We start from the raw sequence: 27,025 nt of genomic DNA on the forward strand, positions 1-27,025 counted from the left end.
GAGCAGCGCTTGGAGGGATGGTGGGACACACCAACCCCTCTGTCACCCTGCGACCCCACAAAAATTGTTCCTGACGCCAGGGAATCCTCTGCCATGGCCAACCCAACTTTCCCCAAGCAAACCCCGCAGTGATGCCAACTAGAGCAAAACACAGCTGGATGTGCCATCCTGGTACCCAGAATTGGGGTACCCAGCGTTACCCAGCCAAGGGGTTATATGGGACATGGCCGCTCTCATAGTCCTATGAAATAAAATATGAACTTCAGAACTGCTTGAGCCAACCCATGAACAAATAATTTTAATGTTTTTTGGTTTTTTTTTCAGCAGACCGTAGTTTTCTCGGAGCTCCACAGTCTCCTCTCTTTGAAGTTGGACAGATACAGTAAACACAACAAATATATGATACAACCCATCACAGCTGGATTAAAAAAAAAATACACAAAAAATATAATACATAAAAAAATGGATTTTTAACATTGTGGACTGACGCAGCTCTAAAAATGGTGATTGTAACCCTGGTAAGCTTTACAAAGTCTTTAAAAAAATAAAACAGTACTTCATGTGAAATTCATAAATACACTGGAGGCGAAACGGAGGGGCTGGGGAGTTGAGAAAGTGTCTCTGGGATCATGACTAAAGCCCAGCCAGGGCTGCTGGGGGCACCAGTCTGTGTGCGTGGGGTGCAGTGTGAGCCCTGGGCTCGGTGCAGGCAGCAGGGAGGGATGGAGGCACAAACCTGTCCAGTTAACCAAGAGCTTCATCCCCCAGCAGGGCTGGGAGTGGGCACGCCTGTGTTTTATGGTGGGGGAAGTTTTGAGTTTTCATTCCCAGAGTTTTACATCAGTGAGTGAAACAGAAGAAGAAAAAAACAGAAACCCCAAAAACCTACAAAACAACAAACAAACATGCTACATATGAGAACTTGGCCCAGCACAGCCCTGGCATGGTTTGCCAGTGCCTGGCCTTGGGTTTTTCCCTCTCTCTTTCCCTCCCTGCTCACAGCAGCCACCTCAGTCCATGGGCTGGCATGGGGCTGGCATGGCTCTGCCCCATCCCACAGGGATGGGTGGCTTTTCCCAGCAGCAAGAGGTCCAAGTCCCCATGCTAACAGGACATGTAGCATCAAGGCAGCAGCCAAGGCGCTCTCCTGAGCTCTGGGGCTGTTCCTGCTCCTTGCACTGGCGGCACTGAGCCTAAACCTGCCCTGTCCCTCTCCCAAAGCAGCTGCAGTGCCCCTCAAAGCACTCCTGCCCTCCTTCCCCCTGCCTTCACCCCCCTGCCAACATGAGAAACCCATCCGGACCTGGCCACCTCAGCTCTCTGTCCCCCTGCCACCCTGCTCCCTGCCACCTCTGTCCCTCTGTCACCCTCCTGCACCCTGAGGTTGCTTTCCCCAGACTCTGCCCTTGCAATCACAGCCTCAGGACTGGCCACTCTGCCTTGGCTTGCTTTGGGCTGCAGCCACAAAAACACCTCAGAGCTGGCCCAGTCCCTTATCCTGACACCCCTCCTGTCCTCTGTCCCCTCTCTGTCCTTTCTGTCCCAAACTCTGCCCATTGACAGCTTGGCCCTGCACTGCTCAATTTGTTTTTCCCTGCACCTCCCTGGCCACTTCCCACAGGATGCAGGAGAGTGGATGGAGCAGATTGGAACAGTCATCGCAGAAAAAAAAGGCAAAAAAAGGTGAAAAAAAAAAAAAAAAAGAAACACCAACCTGAAACAAGGAGAATGTACATATACAAAATAAATCAGGCAATCTGCCCTCACTGGCTCTCTACTCCTCAGCAAGTGACCACAGTGGGACACTGAGCCTGGGCCAGCCCCAAGTGCAATTCCTGAACACAGCACAAGGAATCCCCCACAAATCCCAGCCAGAGAGGGAGGCATCCCAAACCTTTCCCTAAACAAGACACTTCCCATGCAGGGTGGGAGGGCAGCACCTGGGCACTGCAGAGGCACATCAGCCTGATTACAAGCCTGGTGTCTTTTTAAAAAGTATTAAAAAGCACTTTCATTTGGAAAAAAAAAAAAAAAGGAAAAAAAAGGAGCCATAAACCCCCATGGTTTGCATTGTCAATGCCCTCATGCCTTCACTGCCACTGCTCCCAGCTGGGCATGGAGAGGGAGCATCCCTGGGGGTGGCACTCTGCCCTGCTGTCCGTCCATCTGTCCATCCCCAAGTCCCCCGGGCTGTGCCACGCGGTGCCAGTGCCACTGTCGCTGCCGTGCCAGCCACCATCACCCCTGGCACGGTGCTGCATCCTCCTGAGCGTCCGTGCTCGCTGCTCTCCTCTCCTCTCAGGGCTGGGGCCACTTCTGAGCGAGGCTGGGCTGAAGGGAGGGTCCTTCTCTGCTCCCACGTCCTGCTGCTGCTGCTGCTGCTGGCACGGTGGGCTCCTGGCCTTCAGCAGCAGCACCGAGGGCTGCTGCTCTGTCCCTCTCCAGCTCCAGATGTGGCTTTCCTTTCTCCCTACACTTCCTTTCCCAGTCTTCTTTTCTTTTTCTTTTTTTTCTTTCTTTTTTTTTTTTGGTAGTTTTATTTATTTATTAAAAAAAAAAAAAAAAGAAACTGTTCCTAAGTAGAAAACATCTGCGATCACAAGTCAGTCTTTTTTGGCTATTGTTGTTCTTCCTCCTCCTCCTGTCTTCAAACGACTTCTCCCAAGGCAACAGGCACAAAGGGTGGCTTTTCTGCAGGGCCCCCTCCCTCCCCTGCACGCCCCTCGTGCCCCTGCCTGTCCCCAAGGGCCCCCCTAGTCCTTGACCAACTTGTACACGTGGTGCTGGGCGCCGTGCTCGCTGGTGGAGACCTCGAAAACGAAGGCAATGCAGAGCAAGGTTTCCTGGGTATCCCTGTTGGTAACAACCTGCAGCAGAGCAGAGTGAGTCAGGGGGTGCTGTGCCCGTGGGCAGGTGCTGTTACCTGCGGGGGTTGCATGGGCTCAGGCACAACCACCCTGCACCATGAGATTTGCTACCCGTTATTTGTGGGGGTCACACAGGCAATTTAATTGCACCATCAAATTTTTTTTCATTAATTATTATTATGAAAAATATATTTTTTTAAAATTATATTTTCTTAAGTTGCACAGCCAATTTAATTGCACCATCAAGATTTACTACCCAGTTTTGGGGAGGTTGCACAGGCTCAGGAACAGCCCAAACTGCACCACCAAAACTTTGTTTCGGGGAGGTTGCATTGGCTCAGGCCAAGCCACTGCATTTGCACCACCAAAAACTGCCACAGATCATTTGGTGAAGTCAAACAAACTCAGGCACAGCCAATTTAATTGCACCATGAAAATTTTGCTCTCTATGATCTGGTAGACTTGTCCAGGCGTGGGCACAGCAGCACCAAGATGTGCTGCCTGGAATTCAGGGTCTGGGTGGGCCCAGGCACAGCCAGGTCTATGCAGGGCCAGCAGGGTCAATGCAAGCGCAAGCTCCACACCCCTGGTGGGCCACAGCCCCTGGAAAGGGAGGGGAGGTACCTGCAGGATGGTGAAATTCTCCAGGACACTGTTCATCATGTACTTCTCGGGGAGGTGCTTGAGTTTGTGGATGAAGTTGATCATGTACTCGCACATGGGCGAGCGGTGGATGCGGTAGACGAACCGGCCGTTCTCCAGCCGCGCGTACTCCGTCTGCAGGGGACAGCAGGGTCAGCAGCTGTGCTGTGGCTGCTGCTGGGACATGGCAGTGTCCTCCCCACCCACCCATAAACATTGGACAGGCCCCCGTGTGTCCTACACCCAGCTCTGGGATTTTCTCCATCCCAGGATGCGCCCTGGACCAGCTCCGACCCCTGCCCGACGCAGCGTGGAACTCACCTCCACCTTCTCCACGACCTGCTTCCCAAAGGAGCACACCTTGGTGGAGACGGTGATGGTCATGTTCTCTGCACTGCTGTACTGGCTGCTCACACCATAGAAGGTCCCTGGCCCGTCCTGGATGGTGCTGTTCAGATCCGCCTGCAGACAGGAGAGGGACAAAGCTCCCATGAGCTCTCGATGGGGACAAGGGACAGCCACCAGCCTTCAGAGCTGCCCAGGGTGCTCCAGCTCTGTGACCGTGTTCACAGGGGCCTCAGGATGAGGGAAGAGACATGGAGAATGCTGAGTCCATGTTTCAGAAGGCTTGATTTATTATTTTATGATATATATTACATTTAAATTGTACTAAAAGAATAGAAGAAAGGATTTCTTCTATCAGAAGGCTAGCTAAGAATAGAATAGGAAAGAATGATAACAAAGGTTTGTAGCTCGGACAGCTGACTGTGATTGGCCATTAATTAAAAACAACTACATGAGACCAATCACAGTTGCACCTGTTGCATTCCACAGCAGCAGATAACCACTGTTCACATTTTGTTCCTGAGGCCTCTCAGGAGGAAAAGAAATCCTAAGGAAAGGATTTTCCATAAAACATATCTGTGACACAGCTCTGCCACAACGAGCCCGCACCTCGAGCCCGACCCTGCCCACCCTCATCCTCCCAGCAGCATACCCAAAACTTGACGAGGAAGAAGGAGTTCTGGGGCCCGCGCTCATAGAGCTCCTTGAGGCCGCCCTTCTTCTCGGGGAACTTGTCGTAGATCTGGCGGATGTCCACGGCCTCCAGCAGGGGGTCGCTGTACGAGGGGTTCGTCTGGCCGATGTGCACGAAGAGGTGTTTGCTGTACTGTAGGGAGCGGGGTGGGGACAGCAGCAGCACGGGTCAGCAGGAGGTTTGAGGTTTATTATTCGTCATAAGGTCTTTGTGGGGCAAAGTGGGGATTTTCTAGGGTAGAAATCTATTTTGATTTAGGTGAAATGTGCGTTTTTGAGTTGAGTCTGTGGTTAGGAAACGTGGCTATTTAGCCTGACTGCAAAACCTAAGCTCAGAGAAATTGCTTCAATGAAGGACAGAGATAAGAGGGGGAGACAGAGGGTGATAGAGAGAGACAGAGAGACTGCTGTGAGAGCAGGTGAACCTGACCTAGGAATTCTTTCTGATAGCGGCAAATGTCACGCAAAATTCGTAAAAATAAATATGTATGAACCTATTGTGAAGTTGTATGCATATGTATCTGAGAAGGGGATAAAAAAGGACCTGAAGTTCCCAGAGGTAGGCATGTCATTTTGAGGGGAACGATTCCTACATGCGTCCAGCACTGTAATAAACACACCAGCTTTACAGCTTTCACAAAAGTTGTGGAGTTTTGATTATCTCCGCAAAACATTTGGGATAGAACTTCTGTCTGTTAGTCCCCACTTTCTACAGTGAAAAACATGCAGTTTTCTATAGTCTGTAGGTGTTACTGCAATGTGAGTGAGCAGAGCTGTGACCTGGGTGGGAATAGCCATGAGTAGTTTTGGGGAAACAGTCTCCTTACTCTCATTGCAAATCAATTTATACAATTCACAGTTTCCTCTAGAAATTACATCTTTTGTACTTTGAAGGCAAGACAACTGAATTCTGCATCTCTCTTGTGTTTATAGGCAAGATCCTTCTAAACTTTGTTTCTTGGTTGTGTCCATGCATAAAATAGAGATGCATGGAGGACATAAAATAAAATACAATCCTCTTGTACCCCCATGTCTTCATTTTTGCAGGGGCAACAGTTACGTCAATTATACGCATTCAAAAAAAAAAACAACTAAAAAGCAACTATCCCCAAATTATTAAACTTTGTTCACTCCATCACAGTAAGTTTTTCTTTTAAGAAGCAATTGCAGGGGGATGGAGGGGTGTGATCCCGGGTGGGAGCGGCACACGGAGGGGAGCGTTACCGTTTCGGCATCCCGGGGCACCTCCATGAAGGCGGAGTACTCGAGGAGCCGCAGCTTGGAGGAGGCGATGGTGCGGTCCTGCCAGACCGGCACGGCCGAGGCAGCTGGCGGGAGCGGAGCCAGGGGCTCGTAACCTGAGCCGGGGGGAGGGACACGGGGTGGAGGGGCAGCCGGGAACGGGGGTGAGCCCCCCCTGCAATGCTGCTGTGCCCCCACACCTCCCATATCCACCTGAGCCCCCCCTGCAATGCTGCTGTACCCCCACACCTCCCATATCCACCTGAGCCCCCCCTGCAATGCTGCTGCATCCCACACCTCCCATATCCACATCCCACCCAGCACAGGATGGATAAAACACAGGGGTGAGCCCCTGTCCTCACTGTATCCCTCCTCACCTCCCATATCCACATCCCACCCAGCACAGGATGGATAAAACACGGGGGTGAGCCCCTCTGCAATGCTCCTGTCCCCACTGCATCCCCACCTTCCATATCCACGTCCCACCCAGCACAGAGTGGATAAAACATGGGTTGTACTGGGTGGGAAGGGACTGGAGGGTCCTGCTCACTGTGGAGCTTTTTGCTGGGTTTCAAGCCAGGCTTTTCCCCCAGTAGAGATGGGGAGGAGACACAGGTGGGTGGCACGGTGCATGGGAGGGGACAATCTCTGTCAGGGACCCTGGGTTCCCTCCAAGGGGGTGAGGACGTGACTTACTGGCTAGTGATGGAGGCATGGGTGGCTGGATGGGGTAAGCTGGTTGTGCAAACGGTTTAATGCTGGAAATGAAAAAGCATCATCAGTTTACCCAGCCCAGGATGCCCCAGCCCCTTGCCAAGGTGGGGTCCTGCTGGTGCTGGGTGTGGAGGGGTCTGTACTTACTCCTGAGAGGGTCCAGGCTGTCCTGGGATAGGCCCACTCCAAAACTGGGGAAAACAGCACAGGGAAGAGTCAGTGGCTTCTGATGCTCCCACTCCCAACATTTCCCTCCCCACCTGCTGCCAACAGCAGGGAGCCCTGCATTGTCACCAGGGCTGAGAACGGCTGTTGAACACCCCCTGCCCAGCCCGTGGTGTCCCCCACCCCTGAGTGTCCCCATGGGGGGTTTGGGGCTGTGCTCACCCTGGGGGCAGCAGAGAAGACGGCCTGAGGAAGAGGAGGAGGGGGGCTGAGCTTGTTCTGCAGGACGCTGGCAGACACGATCTGTGCTGAGGACATGGAAGCCATGCTCTGCAGAGCCTTGTCCTTGGAGACCTGGTCCTGAGGGGAAAGGGGGGACAGGGGGGAGCAGGGTTATAGGGGCAGAATGAGCTCCCTCATCCCAGCGTGCCTGACAGGTTTGTAAAGGCAGCAGCCAATCCCACCACCCAGCCTGGGACCCTGCAGAGGGATCCCCCCACCCCTTCTCAAACATTAATTAACATCTGAAGCTTGCCAAAATCCTCTGGGCAAAAGCTGATGGGTCTGGAAAATACCCCCTCCCTCCTTGGGGATGCAAAGGGTTTTTAGCCCCTCCACTGCAGAGGGCATAATGCAATGGGGAACAAAAGGAATTTCAGACTCAAGCTCAACTTACCAAGTTCATGGCCTGTCCGCAAAAGAAAGGAAAAAAAAAAGGTTAGAGTGTGATGGGAACCTTTGGGTGCTCTGCACACCTCCCCTAAGTGGGTGCTGGTGTCAGCTGGGGCAGAGTTAATTTTCTCCACAGCACAGGCATGGGGTGGCTGTGAAGAGAATTAACTCTACCTGAACTAACTCTAGAGAGAATTAACTCTACAGCTGAAACCAGCACAACTGGGTCATCACCACCCCAACCATGGCTCATCACCACAGCCTGACCTGGGGAGTGAGGCCCTTGACCTGGCTGGTCACCAGGGGATGCCCATGGTGGGCACTGATGCCCAGGCTCAATCTCACCAGGAACGAGATGCCAAGGACCCCCACCCACTCTTTTAGGAGGTCACTGTGGTCAGCCAGGCCTGTGCCTTTCTTGGCTTTTCATTATCCTGCACAGCCTCCTCAGAAGCCCCCAGTGCTTGTGGCTGAGGCATGGGGAGGAAAAGCTGCTGGGATGCCCTGGGAAGTGGGCACCAACTCCCCCACTCCAGGCACTGCAAGGAAAACCCTGAGCTCACCCCCTGAGCCGTGTGTGCACTGACAGAGGAGACCAATTGCTTTTCCTTTTGCTCCAGAAGTCCCAGCAGTGCTGGGCAGGAGCTCCAGGGCTCCTCCAGCTGCATTGCTGGGACACGTCCATGCTGGTCCCAGAGCACACCCTCTGCTTTGCCTCTGAACCCTCCCCAGGGATCAATGCTTCATTTATTTTCACCTGGGGCAGGGCAGGAGGGCGGGTGTGCAGCCACATGCTGGGAGCATGAACACACACCTGACTGCAGCTCAAAAATACAGATACAGATACAGATACTGCTCTGACTGCAGCTCAAAAATACAGATACTGCTTGTGGAAGTGCTTTCATCCCACAGGGTCATCCCACAGTGCTGCCTGAGGGCAGGGGGCTGCCTGCACTGGTCTTGAGAAGGGATGTTCTGTATCCTCCAAGTATTGTTCAGGGGGATCTCTGCCCTGCTGCTCCACGGCAGAATCCTTCAGACAGCATGGCTGGGGATGGAGAGCACAGCCATGGAGCCCTGGGGTCACTCCTGCCTCCAACTTCCCTTTGCTCAGTACCATGCCAAGTGGCAAGGAAAGAATTTTATTTTATTTTATTTTATTTTATTTTATTTTATTTTATTTTATTTTATTTTATTTTATTTTATTTTATTTTATTTTATTTTATTTTATTCTTCCGCTGCTGTTGACCCTGCTGTTCTTCCTACTTCCCTGACTGCTCCCCTTGGGGCTGGAGACTGGGTTTAAGGCATCCAAGCCCAAAGCTGCATCCCAAAATAGGTTTCAGATGCTCTCCCTGGTTTCTCCTGGCAGACCAAACCCTGGTCTGGCTATAGGAGCCCTCCTGGCCTCCCTCTCATGGGGCACTGGGGTCCCTGCTGAAGGATTGTGGGGGGCACACCTTGGTAAGCTCCCAGGCAGCACGAGCTGGAGTTTATTAAAGCTTTGAGGATGAAAACGCTCCAGCTCTGACAGTGGTGACAGTGGGCTGCACTGCCAGCCTCAGTGCTGGGACGGACACAGCACCCAGGACAGGGGGGGCTGCTGATGCCTTTGGGACCTCAAAGATTTCCTGGGCTCCCACTCACCCAGCAAGGCAGCAAATCACCCCTGGGGCTCCCCAAGGAGCTGTGATTAACTGAGGCACACGGCAGGAGCTGGCTGTCCCCAGTGGGTGGCTGTGCTCTGAGGACCCCTCTGATCCCCACCTGGCACCATGTGCGTCCAACCCAAGCAGGGCTTGGTCCTTTGGTGATGCCCTCAGTCCTGGCCATGCCCCCCCATCATCCTCACCCTCCCCACTGCCACCACAAAGTTTGGTGGGAACAGCTATGGAAAGGTTAGTTGGGCTCCAGTTAGGAGGAGGGAAAGAAGGAAGGAAGGAAGGAAAGAAAAGCCAACCAGAAAAGAGAGAGAGAATGATCAATTTTTTTCTCACTTGGCTCCCTTGGCTCCTGGCACTGCCCCCAGCTGGACCTGCTGCCACTGACATCCCTGTGGTGCCCCTGGCAGTGCTCACACCCTGGAGCATCACAAACCACTGGGCTGACACCTGCAGGGACCCTTGGGCCCCTCTGCTTCTGCCCACATCCCACCAGCACCTGCTCTGAGCTGGCTCAGGTTAGCTGTGCAGGGAAATGAGCCTTGGCACACCTTGCTTGAGCCTCACTTTGCCTCACTGCCTGCCCTGGGGGGCTCTTCCCCTTGTGGGACAACCCCTGATGGCCCAAAAGAGAGGACAGCCCTCCCACATCACCAGAGGAGGGTTTAAACCCACATCTCCCATGGCAGAGCCCTTGCCTGGATGCAAAGAGGGGATCTGGCACCACATTCACCCTCCTGGAGGAACGAGCAGGGCTCTGCTGCCCTTCCTTGCACTTCTCTCTGGGCATCCCACAACGATGCCTGTAAAAAACCATCTGACCCAAGGAGCCAAGTGAGGGGGAAGGGAAAAAAACACCAAAAAAAGGAGAGGTAAAACAGGAAAGCAAGCAGCACACGGCAGAGCCCAGTGCGTTAGTGGGGGCCAGGCGAGGCAGGGCGTACCTTCAGCTTGGACTGAATCTCACGAGATTTCCGTCGGGCAAGAACCTGCAAGTGGCTAGAGACCTGCAGAGAGAGAGCAGAAGGAGAGGGGGAACAGCAGAGCCGTCAACCAGAGGAAAGGAGGAGGAAGGAAAGGGGCTGCCCATGCTCACAGAGACACCGCCGCGGACACCTGGGCAAGGGCGCCAACGTACCTTGATGCCAACCTGGTACTCCCGCACCTTCTTCCGAGCTAGAACCTGTATGTGGCTGGACACCTAGGGCCCAACACGCCGTTCAAAAGGAAAACACAGAGAGAGTGAAGATCCTGCAGGGCAGGCTCTGTCCCCGGGGCAGGGAGTGCAGGAGTGGGCAGCGCTGTGGCTGCTCCCGAGGTGCCAAGAGCTGCAGGAAGGAAAGTGCTGGGGCACCCTGGTTGATGCTGGTTTGTGCCCACCCCAGGCTGGGGTGGAGCTCCTTGGTGTAAAGCTGCTGCAGTTGAGGGGGTCCCCATTTAGCACCTCTTGGGGATGGACAGACAGACCCTGCCAGCACCTGGCAGGTTTGAGGTGCCCCAGGTGCCTGTGGGTCCAGGAGGGACTGGCACATTGCCCCAGGGCTCCTGCTGGTTTTGCACGTGGGAAAGGTGACAAAGTTGGGTTTTTGTGTCCAGGCCCCCGTAAGAGCAACATCTGAAGGAAAGGGGCTGATGTCCAGGCAGTAAAGGCACAGCATGGCTGGGGGCCAGCCACAGGAAGGGTGGGTGTCCATGCACCCACACGGCTTCAGGGCTGATTTTGGCAAAAACCTGCTCCCATCAGTGCCAGGCTGTCCAAGAGGAGACACCAGGCTGCCCAGGAGATGCCTGCACAGAGGGATCAGTGCTGTCTGTGGGTGCTCTCTCCCATGGCTTTCCCAAATCCCCCAGAGCACTGCATCCTTCCCCCATGGAGGGGGGGCCCAGTTCAGTGTTTAATCCAGAAATGAAGTGCTGCTTGGCACTGCTCTGAACACAAAACCAGTGGCCACAAAATCCTAACCCTGATCCCTCTCCTTTCAGCACAAGTCCTGGAGGAATGACCTCTGCAGTGTCAGCGGACCAGCATCCCTCTCTTGTGGGGACTCGTGGCATGGGACAGTCCCAGCATAAGTGTCCCAAACCCAACCATCTCCCTGTGGTGGGGGATGCTCCCAAGCATCCAAGGCCATGGGCTCTGCTGGGATGGGTGGACTGGCTTCTGATTCCTCAGACAGGTTTGGTGAAGCAAGGGCTTGCAGGGACCTCTGTGTGCTCCTGCAGGGATCTCTGTGTGCTCCTGCCCTGCCTGCATCCCTGCCTGCCCCAGCATCCAGCCAGGCAGGGCAGTGAGAGCAGGGCAAGGGCTCCGTGGTACCTCCAGCCCCACCAGGACCAGCCCCACACAGCCCACCCCTGGATCCCTGGCTGGCATGGGGGTGCCATGCTCTCAGCCCATGGGGTTTGGAGTGCCTTTGCTGTGGCACAAGTGGCATAAAGCCTGGCAAGGGGCAGAGACAGGAACGGTGCCCAGATCCAGAAGGTGCAGCAGATCCATGCAGGCACACACAGACACACAGACACTGCCCAGAGAGAGTCTGGGGGCTCCTGCCACCCACAGGGTCACCCCAAACAGCTGGGGGGCCGGGGTGCTGCCTGCCCCCTATATCAAGGCATCCTGGGACTGAGGAAATCCCAAGGGTTTTGTGTTCACAGATGAAGGAAGCTCCTCGCAGAGGATGGGGAACCTGCTGGCAGCAGCAGTGGCTGGATGAGGGGACACAGATGACAGCGGGACACTCGCTCCCGCTCGGGCTTACCTGGCACCACCTCCCACCCCGGCCCGAGCCCACCACCCCAGGAGAAACCAGCAGAGCAACGCCTCACCTGCTTCCTCGTCCGTGTCTTCCCCGTTCGCAGCTTGATGTAGCGGGCGATCAGCTCGTTACGACCTGCGGGCAGAGCCTGGGGTCAGCCCTGGCACTCGGGGGTCTCAGGGTCCCAGCCCCGGCACAGGGGGGTCTCAGCCCCGCACTCGAGGGTCTGAGCCCCGGCACTTCGAGGGGTCTCAGCCTTGAAACTCGGGGGGGTCATCAGCCCCGGATCCCCGCGGGGTCCCAGTCCCGCACTCGGGGGTCTCATCCCCGCACTCGGGGGGTCCCAGACCCGCACTCGGGGTTCCCAGCCCCGGCACAGGGGGTTCTCAGGGTCTCAGCCCCGCACTCGGGGGTCCCGTCCCCGGCCCCCCAGCCTGGCGAGGGAGGCGCTGCCAGGAGGTGGCGCTGCCGCGACAGCGTCGGGGCGACCTCGGGGACCCGGGGGTGGCCATGCCAGGGCAGGACACCCCAAACCCCGGTTCCGGCCCATCCCCGGGCTCAGAGCGGGGTGACAGCCCCCAGGGACCCCCGCACAACCCCCAGGGCAGCCCCAGCAGAGCCCAGCCCGGGCAGTGCCCGCAGGGGTCCCGGTCTGATCCCCCCAGCCCGGCATCCCCCCTTCCCGTTCCCAAGGCGTGCTGGCCTTTCCACCAGTATTTCCTAACGTCCCGGGCTAATTCGAAGCAGAAGTTGCTTTTGCGCCACATTTCAGGGGCCAGCTGTGGCCAATCTCCGCTCGAACGTCAGAGCAGCTGGGAGCTTTCTTCTCCCGGCCCCGGCCCCCCCGGCCCCGCCGCCGCCCCCCCGGCACGGGGGCAGCCAGGCACGCCAGATTTATTTTAATGGACCAGATGGTCGCGGTTGGAACTTGTCGAAATGCCCTTGGAGCGGGTTTCGGCTTTAAAAGAATAAAAAAAAAAAATCCCTTAAAGAAAAAAAAATCCAAACCCACCCCCCCCACTTCTTCTTCCAGCCCGATTGGCCCCCTCCCAGCCCCACAGCAACTGGGCCCTGCTGGGGGGACACACACATGGGGACAGACAGGGCCAGGTGGCACGCAGAGACAGCTGCCCCTTGCCAGGCAGGAGCTGGTGGGTGGGTGGGTGACAAAGGGGGTACCCCTGGCACGGCCGGCATGGCACCTTGGTGTCACCCTGGTGTCACCCTGAGGCACAGCTCCCACCCTCCTGGCTCACTCCTTGGCACCTAGCAGAGGCCAGGTGTGCAAGGGTGTCCTTTAAACCCAGGTGAGGTGACACCCCCTGCTGCTGAGCCCCACTTTGGGGATACACCTTCAAACCCCCCTCTTTGCATGCCCTGCTCTTAAATCCCATCCTCTGCCCCCATACCCTGCAAATGGGATTGAAATATGGGGAAAAAATAGAGGAAAGAAATGTGGAGGCTTTGTGGACTCAGTGAGCCAGTGCCAGCCCTGGTGCCCAGCATCTCCTGCACCCATCCTGCCACACACCGTGCCCAAGGCTGCGCCCTCGCAGCCATCCCCGTGCCCACGTGCCCTGTCCCTTGTCCCTCTCCCTGTGATTCATCTGGACCGTGCCATTCCCTCCGAGAGGGCACGTCCTCCTCCAAATTACCACATTCCCCAAATTCCTCTCCCCTGACACCACCACGTGAACCAGTTGGACAGGCTGGGTTAAAAATAACCCGAGTGTGTAGCAAGGCCCAGTGTGCCCGTGCTGGGTCCTGGCTCCCCAGCTCCCACCTTGCTTTGCCACCCCCGCAGTGCCCAAGGGTGATACCCCCACTGGCACCACCCTGGGCACCCATGGAACCCCCAAAAAGAGGGGCGTGAAGGACAGCAGAGGCACTGGCACACACACCATTATGCCACATGTTGGCACTGCCTGTGCTGCCAGTGCCCCTTGGTAATGCCAGCCAGGGGTCCTGGGGGTCCCAGTGGGGAGGTGCTGGGGAAGGTGGGGGGGAGATGAAAGGCGGGCAGGGGCTGCTGCCTCTTTAAGCAGCTGCCAGATGTCTCTGAAAGGCTGGAAAAACCGGTTGGGGCGTGCTTCGAAGGGCCAGGCTCCCGGCGGCACTTCAGCTATTCCCAGAGAAATCCAAAAAATGCATAGGCTTGGGAAGCCCTGTGCTCCCCCGCCTCCTCCTCCTCCTCACCCCGCTCCTCCAGCAGCCCCCATGCCCTGGGTGGGGGCACTGGCAGATGGGGTGGCACAGGGAGCTGGCATGGCTGTGGGGAGAGCGGCACAGCGCACCCCAGCAAGCCTTTGTCCCTCTCTAGTGGCACTGGGGGAGGCATTGCTGTGACAGCATCATCTGGGCAGGTGAATTTTGGGGACAGAGATGCCAGCCCTGGTCTGTTGTCACCATGTCAATGTGGCAGCCTGCTCCTGGCCTTGATGCCACTGGACTTGGGGGTGACATCATGGGATGTGCAGGGCAGGAGGGACCAATCCCTTCCCTGGCAGGGACAGGGAGTTTGGGAAAACACCAAAAACGAGGCTGACACTCCAAAATCAACCGCTCAGTGGGGCTGAGTACGAAATCACCAAAAGCTGAGCTGGGTGCGGGTGGCTCGGGCGGGTGAGTGACCCTTGCCACAGGGTGCTCTGGCCACCAGGGCCGGTTGGAGGAGGTTTGGGGAGCTGTGTGGAGGCACAGCGGAGCAGGAGGGCTGGGGCTGCCCCGGCCCCGCAGTCCCGTGCCCGCTCCCTGCCCCACGGCCTCACCAAACCAGTCAGTCCGGCAGGGCCGAGAGAGGGAGGGAGCGGGAGGGAGGGACACAGGTCACCGGGAGGGAGGGACACAGGGAGGGACACACAGGTCACCGGCACCTCCCAGCCCAGCCCAGCGCCAGCAGGAACCCCAGCCAGCTGCTTTCGGGCTCGGGGGATGCTGCAGGGCGATACCCAGCGTGGGCTGGGGGCAGGAGGTTTCTCAGTTCAGCCTCCACCCCAGCCCCAGCACTCACCGTACATCTTGCCCTCGTCGGAGAGGATGATTTTCCTCCGGCCGCAGGGTGGGTAGATCGCCAGCGCCTCCTGGAAGCTCTGCTCGATGTCTGGACTCCACACTCCCTCGGCATCATTGTCCAGACTCTTGTCCATGCCGTCCTGGCCATCTTCCCGCCCCTCCCCAGGGCTGCCGCTGGCGTTCCAGCTGTTGGACGCTATGGTGCTGGCTGCTCTGGGCTCCGACCCTGAGCCCCCACGGATATGGGACAACCTGCTGGGACACAGGGACACCTGTCAGAGCCAGAAACCCCTGCTGGGCCATGGGGTGCAGTGACAGCATGGTCTGCTCCTGGCCCTTGCTCTGTTCTCACTGGCACCCAGAGCAGCATCTCATTGTAGGGAATCAGACACACAAACAGGCTCTCCTTGGGGGCACAGCATGATTTCTATGAGTACCCCCAAACCCAAGCCACAAGTGACCACCCAGGATCCACCCAAATAAAGTTTGGGAAGGAAACTGCTCCCAGCTACTGTATTACCCATACAAGGAACTTGGGCACATGGTGTTTATGGCTGACACCTCGGGACAGGGTGGCAGCAGCCCCACAGCCTGTGAACCCTGCGACCCTGCTCCAGCACCCACTGCCAAACAGCAGTCTCTTTGGGCAAGCTGACCCAACAAACACCCCGAGGCCCTAAAACCCCAGCTCCACCATGCCTGGCCAAGGCAGAGCTGGGATCTGAAGGGAGATGCTGAGCAGCTCCAAGCCAGACCCCACTAATGGGAACCAGGTGGCCAGAGCCGTCCAGCAGCCCTCCCCTGGTACCAGGAGAGGCCCCCCACCCCGAGGATGCTCAGCTGGGGCCCTGGCCCTCCCCAGCTGGTGGGTGATGCTGGGGAGCCTCCGGCCCTCCTCCTCTCCCTCCTGCTGCTGCCCAGCTCGCAGCGCAGCAGCCTTGCAGAGTTTTGCAATAACATGTTTGGCGGCAGCTGCCGGCGGTGGGAGCGCAGAGGTGTCTCCTGCGCCGCCGCGCTTCCCGGACGGGCTGGGAGTGTACAAAGGTCTCCAGCACAGACATCTCCTTTTAAAGGAACTGCTGAGCCCGCTGGCTCAAGTGCCGCTGCGAGGCCTTGCTCGCTGCCTCTTTTTTTTTTTTTTTTTTTTTTTTTCCTTTTATAAAAAAAGAAACTCAGCCCCCCCATCGCTCCTCTCTCTCTCCCTCCCGCTCGTCGCGATGTGATGTCAGCCCCTCCGGTGCCGTCCCCCCTCTTGCTGAGCACTGTGGCCAAATAAGGAGAACTGCATTGGAGGGATTGCAGGATCGAGCCAGCCGGCCAAGGCAGGGATGGCGGCAGCGCTGCAGGACGGGGCAGGGGCACCCTGGCTGTGCCTGCTCCTGCTGGCAGCAATGCGGGGTCCAAACCCCACAGGGCTCTGGGGATGGGAGGGATGGAGAGGGTGGCATATGGGAACAGGCCCAGGGGGATCCTCAATCCCCCATACAGCCCAGAGCATCAGGGCTCTGTCCCAGTGGGGTGTGACTGTCCTGGTGCTGAGCCCTGGCTGGCCCCTCAAGACCCCCAGACATGGGGGAACCTGAGAGTCCCCAATTTCTGCAGCAGCCCCCAAAGGCCTCAGTGACCCCACAGCAGCCCCATGGCAAACCCAGAGCCCTCAGCACCGTGGCAGCTCAGTGCCCCCGGTGCCAATCTCAGTGCCAGGGACCCTGCAGGCCGGTGCCAGCCCAGGACCCAGCAGCACCCACAGCACCATCAGCTCAGCCTAACAGAGGAAATCCCTGAGAGCTGGTGCCACAGGGTGATTTTACAGGGACTCACCAGACTCCCTGCCATCCCTGATGGGTGTTTTGGGGGCCAAGGGAAAAGCTGTAGTACAAAGAGCAAAACCACCATGGGCTGGCTGCACCCCGGCAGGCAGCGTGCCCAGTGCCCCGGGTCACCGTGCCAGGCACTGCCTGCCCAGGCAGGGTGACAGCTGACCCCACACCCTGCCTGTGACACCCGTGTCCCCCTCCCCTGGCGGTCCCCAGCCCCTCCAGCAGGGAAATCCCGGCCCAGCCTTTTCAGGGAAGCTGGGAGAGGAGGGAGGGCGATGCTGGGGCCCCGGCCAAGGTGCGAGGAAGCAGCTCCTCCTCCTTCTCCTCCTCCTCCTCCTCCTCCTCCACCGAACCTGCTTTTGGCCAGGCATTGGAAGCCATTGGATTTCCTGGAGGGAGGGTGCATGCACCGCGCTGACGCAAGGCACGGCTCCACCCTGCCCTTACAAAACACCAACAACAGCAGCAATTAGGGAACCGGCACGGCTGGACGGCCCGCGGAGACCGCGGCCAGACCTGCTCGGCACGGGCAAAACGGGGACCGGACCGGCCAGAAAATAATGGCACCGGCTGCTGGCTGCCAGCTGCTCCGCAGGGAGAGGGCAGGGAGACCACCCTTCCCATGGCAGGGGCATCTCTGCAGGGTTTGGGCATCCTAGAGACCACCCTTCCCATGGCAGGGGCATGTCTGCAGGGTTTGAGCATCCTAGAGATCACCCTTCCCATGGCACGGGCATCTCTGCAGGGTTTGGGCATCCCAGAGATCACCCTTCCCATGGCACGGGCATCTCTGCAGGGTTTGGGCATCCCAGAGATCACCCTTCCCATGGCACGGGCATCTCTGCAGGGTTTGGGCATCCCAGAGACCACCCTTCCCATGGCAGGGGCATGTCTGCAGGGTTTGGGCATCCTAGAGACCACCCCTCCCAGGGCAAGGGCATCTCTGCAGGGTTTGGGCATCCTAGAGATCACCCTTCCCATGGCAGGGGCATCTCTGCAGGGTTTGGGCACCCCGGGACCTTAACCCACATCCCCAGGGGATGCCTGCCCGCTCTGAGGATGCCCATCACCCATGAGAGGGGATGGTCACTGGCACCAGCCCAGGGGGTGGCCCCACTTCCAGCTCACTCGCCCCTCACTCCCTGAATTTGTGGGCCTGTCCCTTATCTCCCTGCCAGGTCAAGGCTGCCCAGGAGACAGGGACGGTGTTCCCACAGCTCCCAGCAGCAGGGCCAGGGCATGTGAGGAGGCAAACCTGGGGCCTGAGCAGGCAGTGGGGCTGCAGGCCCTGTTGGGAGAGCTGCTTGGGGCTGGGGACCCTGCTAGAGCTACAGGAAACCTCCTTAAACCCTGCAAAAGCAACGAGGGAAGGGCACCTGAGAAATGGGTGTTTTGTGGTGGGTGAGGGAAGGAAATACTTTGGAGGCAGTGTTTGCAGTCACAGAAGCACCGTGGGCACCCCGTGAGTGCCAAAAAGCAGGAGCAAGGTGCTGCTGGATCCAGCACAACCAGCTGAGATAGGGATCGGGTCAGGGACGTGCAGGGTGGCACAGGGGAGAGCACCTGGGGCTGGGCACCGGGACATTGTGACACGGGCAGAGGTGCCCATCACTCCCACAGTGCCCCCATGCACCCAGACCTCACCCTTGACCCATGCTGCCAGGCTGAGGACAGCACATTCCTCTCCCCCAGCATGGTCAGCCCCAAAAGCACCATCCCACCTGGTGCACTATGGGGCACACCCCCTTGGAGCAGCCCTTGCACTGCCCCAAACCCTGGTGTGCTGCCCAAACTGGGACAGGGGTTGTGGTGGCTGCTGCCACAGCTTCTCCCCAAACCACCTGGATGGAGGACATGGTCAGCAGCTCCAGCAGGGGATTGCAGCACAGCACAAAGAGGGACAAGGCGTGGGGCAGAGCAGCCCCAAGGAGCCCTTCTCTCCTGGGGCTGCCCAGGTGCCAGGGGACATTGGGGACATTGGGACAAAAAGGCTCTGCAAAGGGGACACTGAGGAGGCAAAGAACCCTGCAAAGACAGGGAGGGGGTCCAGCTGCATCCTGGATCCATCCTGCCTCCATCCTGGATCCATCCTGGATCCATCCTGCCTCCCCATGCAGGGGCCCAGGGCAATCCAGCCCTTCTCCCTCCCCCTGCACACAGACCCCAAAGGCACAGGCAAAAGGATAAAAGTTCAAGACAAGCCTGGGCAGGATCAGCACGGAGCAGCTCAGCCCTGCCCCAGCGCAGTGCCCCTGCACCAGCCCTGTGGGGGACACGAGGCTGCTGTCACCCATCCCTGTCACTGTCACTGATAGCACCCACACTCTGCAGGTGAGGGGGACACGAGCCCCCATCCTCCCTGGTGCTGAGCGTGCTGTGATACCTCAAAGATGGGGCTCTAGGGCACCCCAGCTCCTCCTGTGCTGGCACACTGGGCTCACAGCTGGCACTGAGCTGTAGGCAGGCAGAGGGTTTCACCAACAAACCCCTCATTTCAGGCAGGGCAGCTCTGGCTGGGGGCCGTGTCCCTGCTCCTGCCTCTCCCCACCTGGTGACACGGCCAGCAGGAATGCTGCCCACACGGTCACAGCTCTGCAGAGCCCCTGCAAGGAAACCCAAAAGCTGTGGAGCTCCTGGGGGACACCAGCAAGACCACAGCACCCCAGAGAAGACGCAGTGCACAGAGCAGGATGCTCTTGGCTTGGCCAGGATGACCCAGGGTGCTCTCGGCTGTGCCAGGATGACCCTGCAGCTCTTGGCTGTGCCAGGATGACCCTGCAGCGCTTCACAGGAGCCCCACACCCCTGGCACCGTGCCCAGGGACCCTTTGGGAACACCCTGGCGTCCCATTCCTGCAGGGGAACGCCATCCTGGCTGGCACATGGCCGTGCCAGGGACAGCCAGAGCTCACCGGGGCGGGTGAGAGGGCGGTGAAAGGAGGTTTGTTTACATCGTGCTCCTCTTCCAAACAGCTCCCAGGCTGTGCTGAGGGATTCCCTGGCTCGGGGAGGGAATGATGGCCACTCTGCTCTCTCCCACCCAGGTCTGCACTCCCTGACTGGCCACAGCCTCTCTGAAGGGTCGCCTGGCACAGGGTGGGGAGCCCAGGCGGTGGCAGAGCCCCCAGTGCACCAGGCCAGCTCCCCGTGAGACAGCCCAGCTAATTTCCTGCCCTCTATCACTTCCTGTCCCTTCCGGCTTGGCGGGCGGCTCAGGAAGCAATCGGAGCGAGGAAACCGCAGGAAGCCACGTGGCAGCATCCCACCAGGGCCAGGAGAGCTGCCAGGGCTGCCCCGGGCTCCCCGTGCCCCCCAACAGGCTCCCCCAGCTCCCTGCAGAGCCCTGGGCTGGCAGGGATGTGGCTGCTCCATGCTCAGCCATGCGAGGCTCAGGGATGCTCAGACCTCATCCCAGGGAGCTGTGGATGAACAAAGAGAAAATGTGAGAGATTTGCTCCCAAAATATTTGGGGTAGGGAGGAGGGAGGGGATGAGGCAAACGCAGGGCACAGCTAATGGCAGAATCACAGCCATCCAAACCAACCCCTCCTTTTCCCAGTCCTGGCACAGCTGGGTTTCACCTTGTGCAGGACCTGAGCCGGTTTTGCTCGAGTCTTGAGGCTCAGGACCCGAGGGCAGAGGACAGACGGACACTGTAACCCGGCGTGCCTCCCTGGCCCAATTACGCTGCCCTGCCCAGCCAGGACGGGGCGTTTCACCCAGCAGCGCATAAATAGAAAGCTTTTAGAGCATTAATTGCTCTCTGTGTTATGAAACATGGAAACAACAGGGTTGGAGTTGCCTGCTGGGGATGGGCCACCTCCATGCTGTCCCGTGACACCCCCAGAGCTGGGAGCCCATGGCACAGCCAGTGCTGGACACAGCACCCATTCGGGACGGCTGGATTGGCCAAAATAAGACATCTCAGCATGTCTTCTCAACATCACCTATAGATGAGCTCAGAGTGGCCACCGAGTCCTTGGGGACTCCCAGCTTGTCCCAAGGGGAAAACAAGGGTCTCTGGGAATCCCGGGTCAGGCAGTTCTGTGCCTGCAGTGGGACAGTGTCCTACCACTGGGGCCAGCCAGGCACCCCAGGGACCCCACCAGCCCTCTGTCCTGCTCCTAGGAGGAGAAATGCCTCCACAGAAGAGCTCCAGGTGCTGCTGACCCCATTTTATGCCATTGCAGCAGGGCCAGGGAAAACATCTCCCAGGGGGACACTACCAGGCTAGGAGGAGGAGGAGGAGGAGGAGGAGGAGGAGGAGAAGGAGGAGGAAGGCTGCAATGAATTTCACACCTGCCCCCGGCCGCCTCCGCCCCCGTGAAACCCAAGCCTGCCCAGGCAGCAGCTGTGCCCAGTGCCTGTGCCGTGGCACCCGCTGGAGCCCAGGCTCAGCAGCGACTGCCACGTTCAGCTCCCAGCCAGAAACATCCCCTGGGATGGGATGGGGTGGGATCCATGGGATGGGATGGGATCCATGGGATGGGATGGGATAGGATTCATGGGATGGGATGGGATGGGATGGGATGGGATGGGATGGGATGGGATGGGATGGGATGGGATGGGATGGGGGCTGTGAGCACTGACAGGGGGGATCAGCTCCTGGGACACCGGGCAGAGCGGCTGTCAGGCATCACCACCATCACAGAGGTGACCTTGGCTGCCAAAGCCTGACACAGAATGTGACACTGCACTGTCATCCCTGTGATGGAGGCATGCTTCCCTGCCCTCCTGCTCCAAGCAGTGCCCAGCTGAGATGCCCCAGGAGCTGCAATGTCAGGTACAGGCTGCCCTGCACCAACCCCATCAGTGCCTTTATTCCCAGGAAGGGATATTTTGATTTAGCACCATTTTGCTGCCACCACCCCAGCCATTCCCAGCGAGCAAACCCTTGTGCGTGCCAGGAGCGTGCTGGGAGCCCGTGGCAGCTCATCACCTCCTCCCAGCATCTCCTGCCCCTGCCCCAGCCCAGAGCTGCAGACGGGCACGGCGGCTCCAGCTCCCGCAGATTGAAAAATTGCTCTGGAATCCTTGGGGAGGAAAACTGCTAAAAATACATGAAGGCAGTATTCTGGGTAAAAGAAGGAGCTCCAGCGAGGAGCATGGCCCCAAGCACAGTGTGTCAGACCCCTGCCCAGCACGCTGATGTCCAAACACCTCAGCTGGACCTGACAACTCTGCAGGGCCACCAAGCAAGGCTGCAAGGGACACAGCAACCACTCCATGCAAAAACTGGAGCCCAAACTCGTGCCACAGCTGGGCACAGGTGCTGGCAAGCAGGGAAAGCAGAACCCTGCCCAACTCACACAAAGCCGGGCAGGGAAAAGCAGGGTCTTGGACCAGACCTTCTCTCCCAGATCCTCCTGCTAATAAAAACCCGACGCTCGGTTGGGTCGGGAGCTCGCACGCCTGCGTGCGGGTGTGCTTCTTCCTAAACCCGAATTGCCTAAGCCGGCGGGGGGAGGCAGGAGCTGGCTGCCTCTGGGGGAAGGGCGAGGAGCTGGCATGGGAACGGCAGCCCATCCTCCACGCACCCGCGTCTGTAAACTTTGAACATCTTCCGGAGAGAAGTTAGTGGCTATTGTGAACAGCTGGATCTAATTTTACGAGGAGCGAGGAGGAGACAGTTGTGGGGAAATAATAAGGCTTGGCGCTCGCAGGCGAGGATCCCCGAGCCCGGCTCAGCCTTCCTGCCTCCGTCGGGGCAGCGCTGGCGAGACGGGCACGGGGAAACTGAGGCACGGAGCGGCACAGGACTCTGTCTCTCTATCCCGCCTCCTGGATGATGCCAACCGGGAATGAGAGGCTTTGCCCTTGAGTGTTTCCGCGGGTGTGATGCCCCTCCAGCATCCGCAGGGCACGGTTCTTCCTCAGAGCACCAAGCGAGGCTGCCAGCGCAGGGCCCCCTTGGCATCATCCCACGGCAGCATCTCCGGAGCCAGGGTCACCCCAGCGCTCACGCTCGATGCTCGTGGGCACCGCGGTGCGAGTGCGACACCTCCCTCCAGCCGGCTGCTTCCCCCGAGGCTCTGCCCACCTCCTAAAATTAGCTGCAGCCCTGCTGTCCCCTGCCCGGCCAGCCACCCCCCGCAGCCCGGGGAGCGCTGCCAGCACACGCTCCGGGCCCGTCCCGATCAGGGGGAAGGGGAGCGAGCAGCCTCCGCCATCACTCACTCACTGCGAGCGGCGCAGCCCCGCTGTCACCTCAGCTCGAACACTGTGCCCCAGGGTGAGCTCCGGGTCGGGTTTATGGAGCAGAGACCCAGCAGAGCCTGTGACACACCCAGCGCCCCGATGGGAGGTGGCAGCGGTGGGCACGATGGGTTTCGGGGCTGCTGTTGTCTCATGGCAGCGTAATGGGGCACGCTGGGGGTGCTGGAGCATCACATCTGTTTGGGATGCGATGGGGGGATGAGTTCCATGGGGATTTGTGATGCCAGGATGGGACGTGCCTCATGCAATCAGTATTTTCCCAAATCATAGAGCCCTATGTGAACACTGTCATCACAAGGCCACCATCTGCCAACCCCAAGAACGAGACCACGGGCTTCATGGCCTGTCACCTCCAAAGGGCTCAGCCTCATGGGCTCATCAGGAGCTCTGCCACGAGCGGCACAGGGAGCCCAAAACAGCACCAGCACCACACAACCCCTGCTCCCACCACCACGGCCAGGCCAGTGGCTGACCAGCAGCACCAGGAGCTTTTCCCGGGGCCCCTCGCTCCCATTTCACAGGCAGGGAAAGCTGGAGCAGCGGAGCCGAGCTGCAGCAGCATGCCCAGACCCGCAGCGGGATCCGGACGTGCGTTATCGCGCAGGGGGGGCCGCTGCAGGCTGGTGCGGGGCATGGCCCCGCCGGCTCACCCCATCATTACCTTCCCTCCCTCCTTCTCTCCCTCCCTCCCTCCCTCCAAAAAAACATTTCATAAGTCGCCACGTGACGGTGGCAATAGCGAACGCCCATGCGCTTCAGGTGTCTGCCCCAACCACAACACGCAGGTGCCTGGGCTCGGCCGCCACGGCTCCCGGCCTGGCCCCCCACCCCAAAAAACACCTTGGACAAACAGCTCAGGAGGTCAGGGCATGGCCTGGCTGCTCAGCAAATCCCCTGTGGATGGCAGCTCCCAAAATCAAGGGTGCTCGGTAATATCCCATCCGCCAGCGGCGCTCAGGGTGATGTAAACACTGCGGCTGTCCTGCCAGCCCCTCGCCACAGCCATCAGGGATTTAATGAGAGAGAGAAGCTCCCAGAGATGGGAGAGTTTTTGGAAAGCATCCGTCCAGTTCAGCGATGGATGGAGAGATTGCAACCTCACCAAGAGCCTCAGGATGGCTCTTGTCACACAAATCTCAGCAGCACCCCTGGTTAGGGTTCTGCTGCCCCTTCTCCCCTCTTCCCCTCCACTTCCAATCCCACAGACAGAAGAAGAGATACGAACGCAGGAAAACAGAACTTCCTCCCCAAAACAGCCCAAAATTGCCCATTTTTGCCCTTTCTGGCTGCTGCGTCCCTGCACCCAGTCTCACCCCGGAGCTCACCTGCCACCAGCCTCGTGCTGTCTGTGTGTTTGATGGGAGCTGCGCGGTTACTTGCTTTTTAATACATTAATTATAGCTGATTACCGCTGCCACCCCCACCTCCTCAGTGCCATGACCTGCTCACACACCGCCAGGAAAAGGTTCCTTCCTTGGGCACAGTGCCAGGGCCACCGGGACTCGCCTCCCAACCCACTTGGTGGTGGCAAGATGGGGATTAAATGGTGATTAAAAGGAGATGCTGTTTCTGATATCATGATAAACAGCCACCGCGTGCCATGGCAAATGGATGCAAGTCCCTTTTCCTGATGGAGCTGGAGGATTCTGCTTTGGAGGGAAGGGGTTTTAGATATGCTGGAGGGTTATGCTGTCCAAAATGCCCTGGTTGAAACATCCCTCCACTCCCCACAACGTTGCAGCCACTTCGGACAGGACAAGGCTCTTTGAAGTACCTGGGTGCCATTTATAGAAGGTGGCTGGACCCGTTGCTTTCAGAGGGTTATTCCTGTCAGAAAATCCAGTGTGGTGCCAGCCACAGGCCCACGGTGGGGAGGTAGCTGGGCTCTCGAGGTCCCTGGGGATGGCACTGTCCCCCTGTGCCACCCAGCTGTCAGGAGGAGCTGCTCGCCCCACAGCCATCTGCAGCCTCTTCCCATGGGAATGCTGACCCTGGAACACCCAAACAGGGCCAAATCCAGCGCCCTCTCCCCATGGGACAGTCATGCTCATCCTCCCTGGTGGGGAAGTGTTGGGGCACTGCCACAGTGACCATCACCTGCCCTGCCACCAGGGTCCCAGCCCCCCTACCCATTTCTGTTCCAGCTTCACCACCTCAGCAAACCCTCACTCCTCATCAGCTTTGGGGACCCTTTTTCTCCCAGTCCTGGGGGAAATGACCCCCCCAAGGGCTGTGGGCTGTGAGGCCACAGCAGCCCCAGCTCCAGTGGGTGCACGGGGGGCACACCAGCCTGGCAAACCCCAATTCCCCACTCAGCATCACGAGTGCCCCAGCACCAAGGGGAGGCTGGCAGCCAGGCTGGCAGGGCCCCCCAGGGTGGCCGGGCACTGCCAATGCCCTGACTCACGACACGCACGTACCCGCGCGGGGTAAAGCGATAGGAGGGGACAGAGGATGCCGGAGCCCAAAATACCCCGGCGTGCCTGACACAGGAGATTATCGCTTCTCTGATGGGACCATCGCCCAGCCCGGTTTGTCCCGGCTCCCTGCAAAGCACCAAAACCCCCCAAAATCCCAGCCTTCACCTTTCCCCCTGCCAAGCACCCAACAGCTGCAGGGTGCCCGCCACACCAGCTGGGCCGCTGGTATCATTTCCAGCTGGTTTCTCCCCAAACTGTTTTTTTTCTCAGTCAGTAGAAGCCAAATGTGTTGAACAGGGCCTGAGCGGTTTCGGGGGGTTGGAGGTGGGTGGCTCTGCGAGGGCTTGGCCGTATTTACCTTCCAAGGGGGTTAAGGGGAAAAAAAACAACACCAAACCCAAGGAGGGTGTAAAAATAAAATAATAATAATAATAATAAAGATGACACACTGCTGAAAATTATACATCTAATTGCCGCCTCGTTAGCAAAGCACCCCTATGACGAGGCACAAAGTGTTTAGCATACAGTCAGTGCACGGTCATCCCCTACATGCGTGTGACACACATGTAGCGTGACACGCGGGTGACCCCGCACCTCACCCGGGGGGCTCGGGCCGGGGCGGGCAATCCCCGTCCGCAACGTCCGGTGCGATGGCTCCCGACGTGCGGGCACAAGGCCCCTTTGTCACCCCGGGGGGACCCGGCGGGGACCGAGCGGGGGCAGCGCAGCCCCGACGGGGCGGGAGCCCGGGGACCGACGGGGGCAGCGCAACCAGCCCGACTGAGCCCCCCACCCAAACACACACACACACCCCATCGCGGGGAGGCACCGAGGGAACGCACCGAGCTCCGGCCGGGGGGCGAGCAGGGCCGGAGCGACCCCGGCGCCCCCCGCCATCCGCCGGGGCTGCGGGCCGGGAGGAAGGAGGGGCTGGAGGAGGAGGAGGCGGAGGAAGGGGGGTTGGGAGTCTCTTCCCGGCGGGCGCTTACCTGCTCCGTGCTCCGGAGGGGCTGGGCCGGCCGCGGTGCCGGGAGCGGGGCCGGGGCCGGAGCGGGGCCGGGGCCGGGGCCGGGCCGGGCCGGGGCGGGCGGCAGGAATGCGGGGAGCGCGGCGGGCTCCGGGTCCGCGCACCGAGCCAGGCGCAGCGACGGGAAAGTTTATGCGAGGGAGGAGCGGAAAGTTGGGAGTCAATCAGGAGGCGGCGGGGCCGGGCCGGGCCTCCTCCTCCTCCTCCCCTAACCTCCTTCTCCACCTCCTCCTCCTCCTCTTCCCGGCCCTTCCTCCCGCCCGACCCTCCCGACCTCCCCGTCGGGGCAGCGGGCAGCGGGACTTCCCTTACACGGGGAGGTTTATTTTTTGGGAAAGGGTAGATCTGGAGTTCGGCTCGGCCCGGGTAATGGGAGCGCCCTCTATGAGCCTTCCTCACCTTCCTCCTCTTCCTCCTTCGCCCTCCGGCATTGCCGGGATGCGGCCTTGGGCCAGGGCATGAAGGTGCTGCTGTCCTGCCATGTCCTGTCCCGTCCGCAGCCAGCCAGGGTCACCCGTGCACACCTTCATCCCCTTCTGCACATCTTCATCACCCTCTGTGCCCACTCTTCATTCACCCTTGTCCCTGTGCTCACCTCCTTCCCCTTCCCCATGTTTTCATTGTCCTCTGCACACTGTAATGCCATGCCACACACCTTCATCCTCCTCTTCCTTCCCATCCTGACATCTTCATCTCCCTCCAAACACCCTCTTCCCTTTCCTCATCCTCACACACATACACACACACTCTCTCAGTCCCCTGCATCCCACCAATG

The 27,025-nt window shown here is 58.9% G+C and overlaps 1 protein-coding gene across 4 annotated transcripts; it reads right to left on the reverse strand.

Annotated features, from left to right (window-relative positions):
* Positions 1 to 269: 269 nt before the first annotated feature.
* TEAD3 (TEA domain transcription factor 3) lies at positions 270 to 26,437 on the reverse strand. 4 transcript variants are annotated; one of them, XM_074528364.1, is made up of 14 exons: positions 26,213 to 26,437; positions 14,768 to 15,024; positions 11,828 to 11,892; positions 10,140 to 10,202; positions 9,946 to 10,008; positions 7,345 to 7,356; positions 6,891 to 7,028; positions 6,651 to 6,694; positions 6,486 to 6,547; positions 5,772 to 5,875; positions 4,507 to 4,680; positions 3,831 to 3,971; positions 3,492 to 3,644; positions 270 to 2,867 (listed from the first exon to the last, which is right to left on the reverse strand). In XM_074528364.1, exons 2-14 carry the CDS (start codon positions 14,901 to 14,903, stop codon positions 2,754 to 2,756), a joined length of 1,269 nt encoding a protein of 422 aa, XP_074384465.1. In that variant the 5' UTR covers positions 14,904 to 15,024; positions 26,213 to 26,437; the 3' UTR covers positions 270 to 2,753. The 4 variants fall into 4 exon arrangements, with proteins under 4 accessions (XP_074384465.1, XP_074384464.1, XP_074384463.1 ...); XM_074528363.1 differs by having other exon boundaries at positions 5,772 to 5,905; positions 14,768 to 15,021; positions 26,213 to 26,433; XM_074528362.1 differs by having other exon boundaries at positions 5,772 to 5,905; positions 26,213 to 26,433.
* Between the last annotated feature and the right edge of the window lie 588 nt (positions 26,438 to 27,025).

The sequence above is a fragment of the Zonotrichia albicollis genome, chromosome 28 (assembly GCF_047830755.1).
Source record: "Zonotrichia albicollis isolate bZonAlb1 chromosome 28, bZonAlb1.hap1, whole genome shotgun sequence".
NCBI classification, from domain to species: domain Eukaryota; kingdom Metazoa; phylum Chordata; class Aves; order Passeriformes; family Passerellidae; genus Zonotrichia; species Zonotrichia albicollis.

Bases quoted from the DNA above. Each gene is read 5' to 3' on its own strand.
- TEAD3 (XM_074528363.1), bottom strand. From the start codon at position 14,903: ATGGACAAGAGTCTGGACAATGATGCCGAGGGAGTGTGGAGTCCAGAC. The intron at 11,893-14,767 runs GTGAGTGCTGGG...CTCTGCCCGCAG, and splicing joins CGACGAGGGCAAGATGTACG to GTCGTAACGAGCTGATCGCC. The intron at 10,203-11,827 runs GTGAGGCGTTGC...GTTGGGCCCTAG, and splicing joins AGACACGGACGAGGAAGCAG to GTGTCCAGCCACATACAGGT.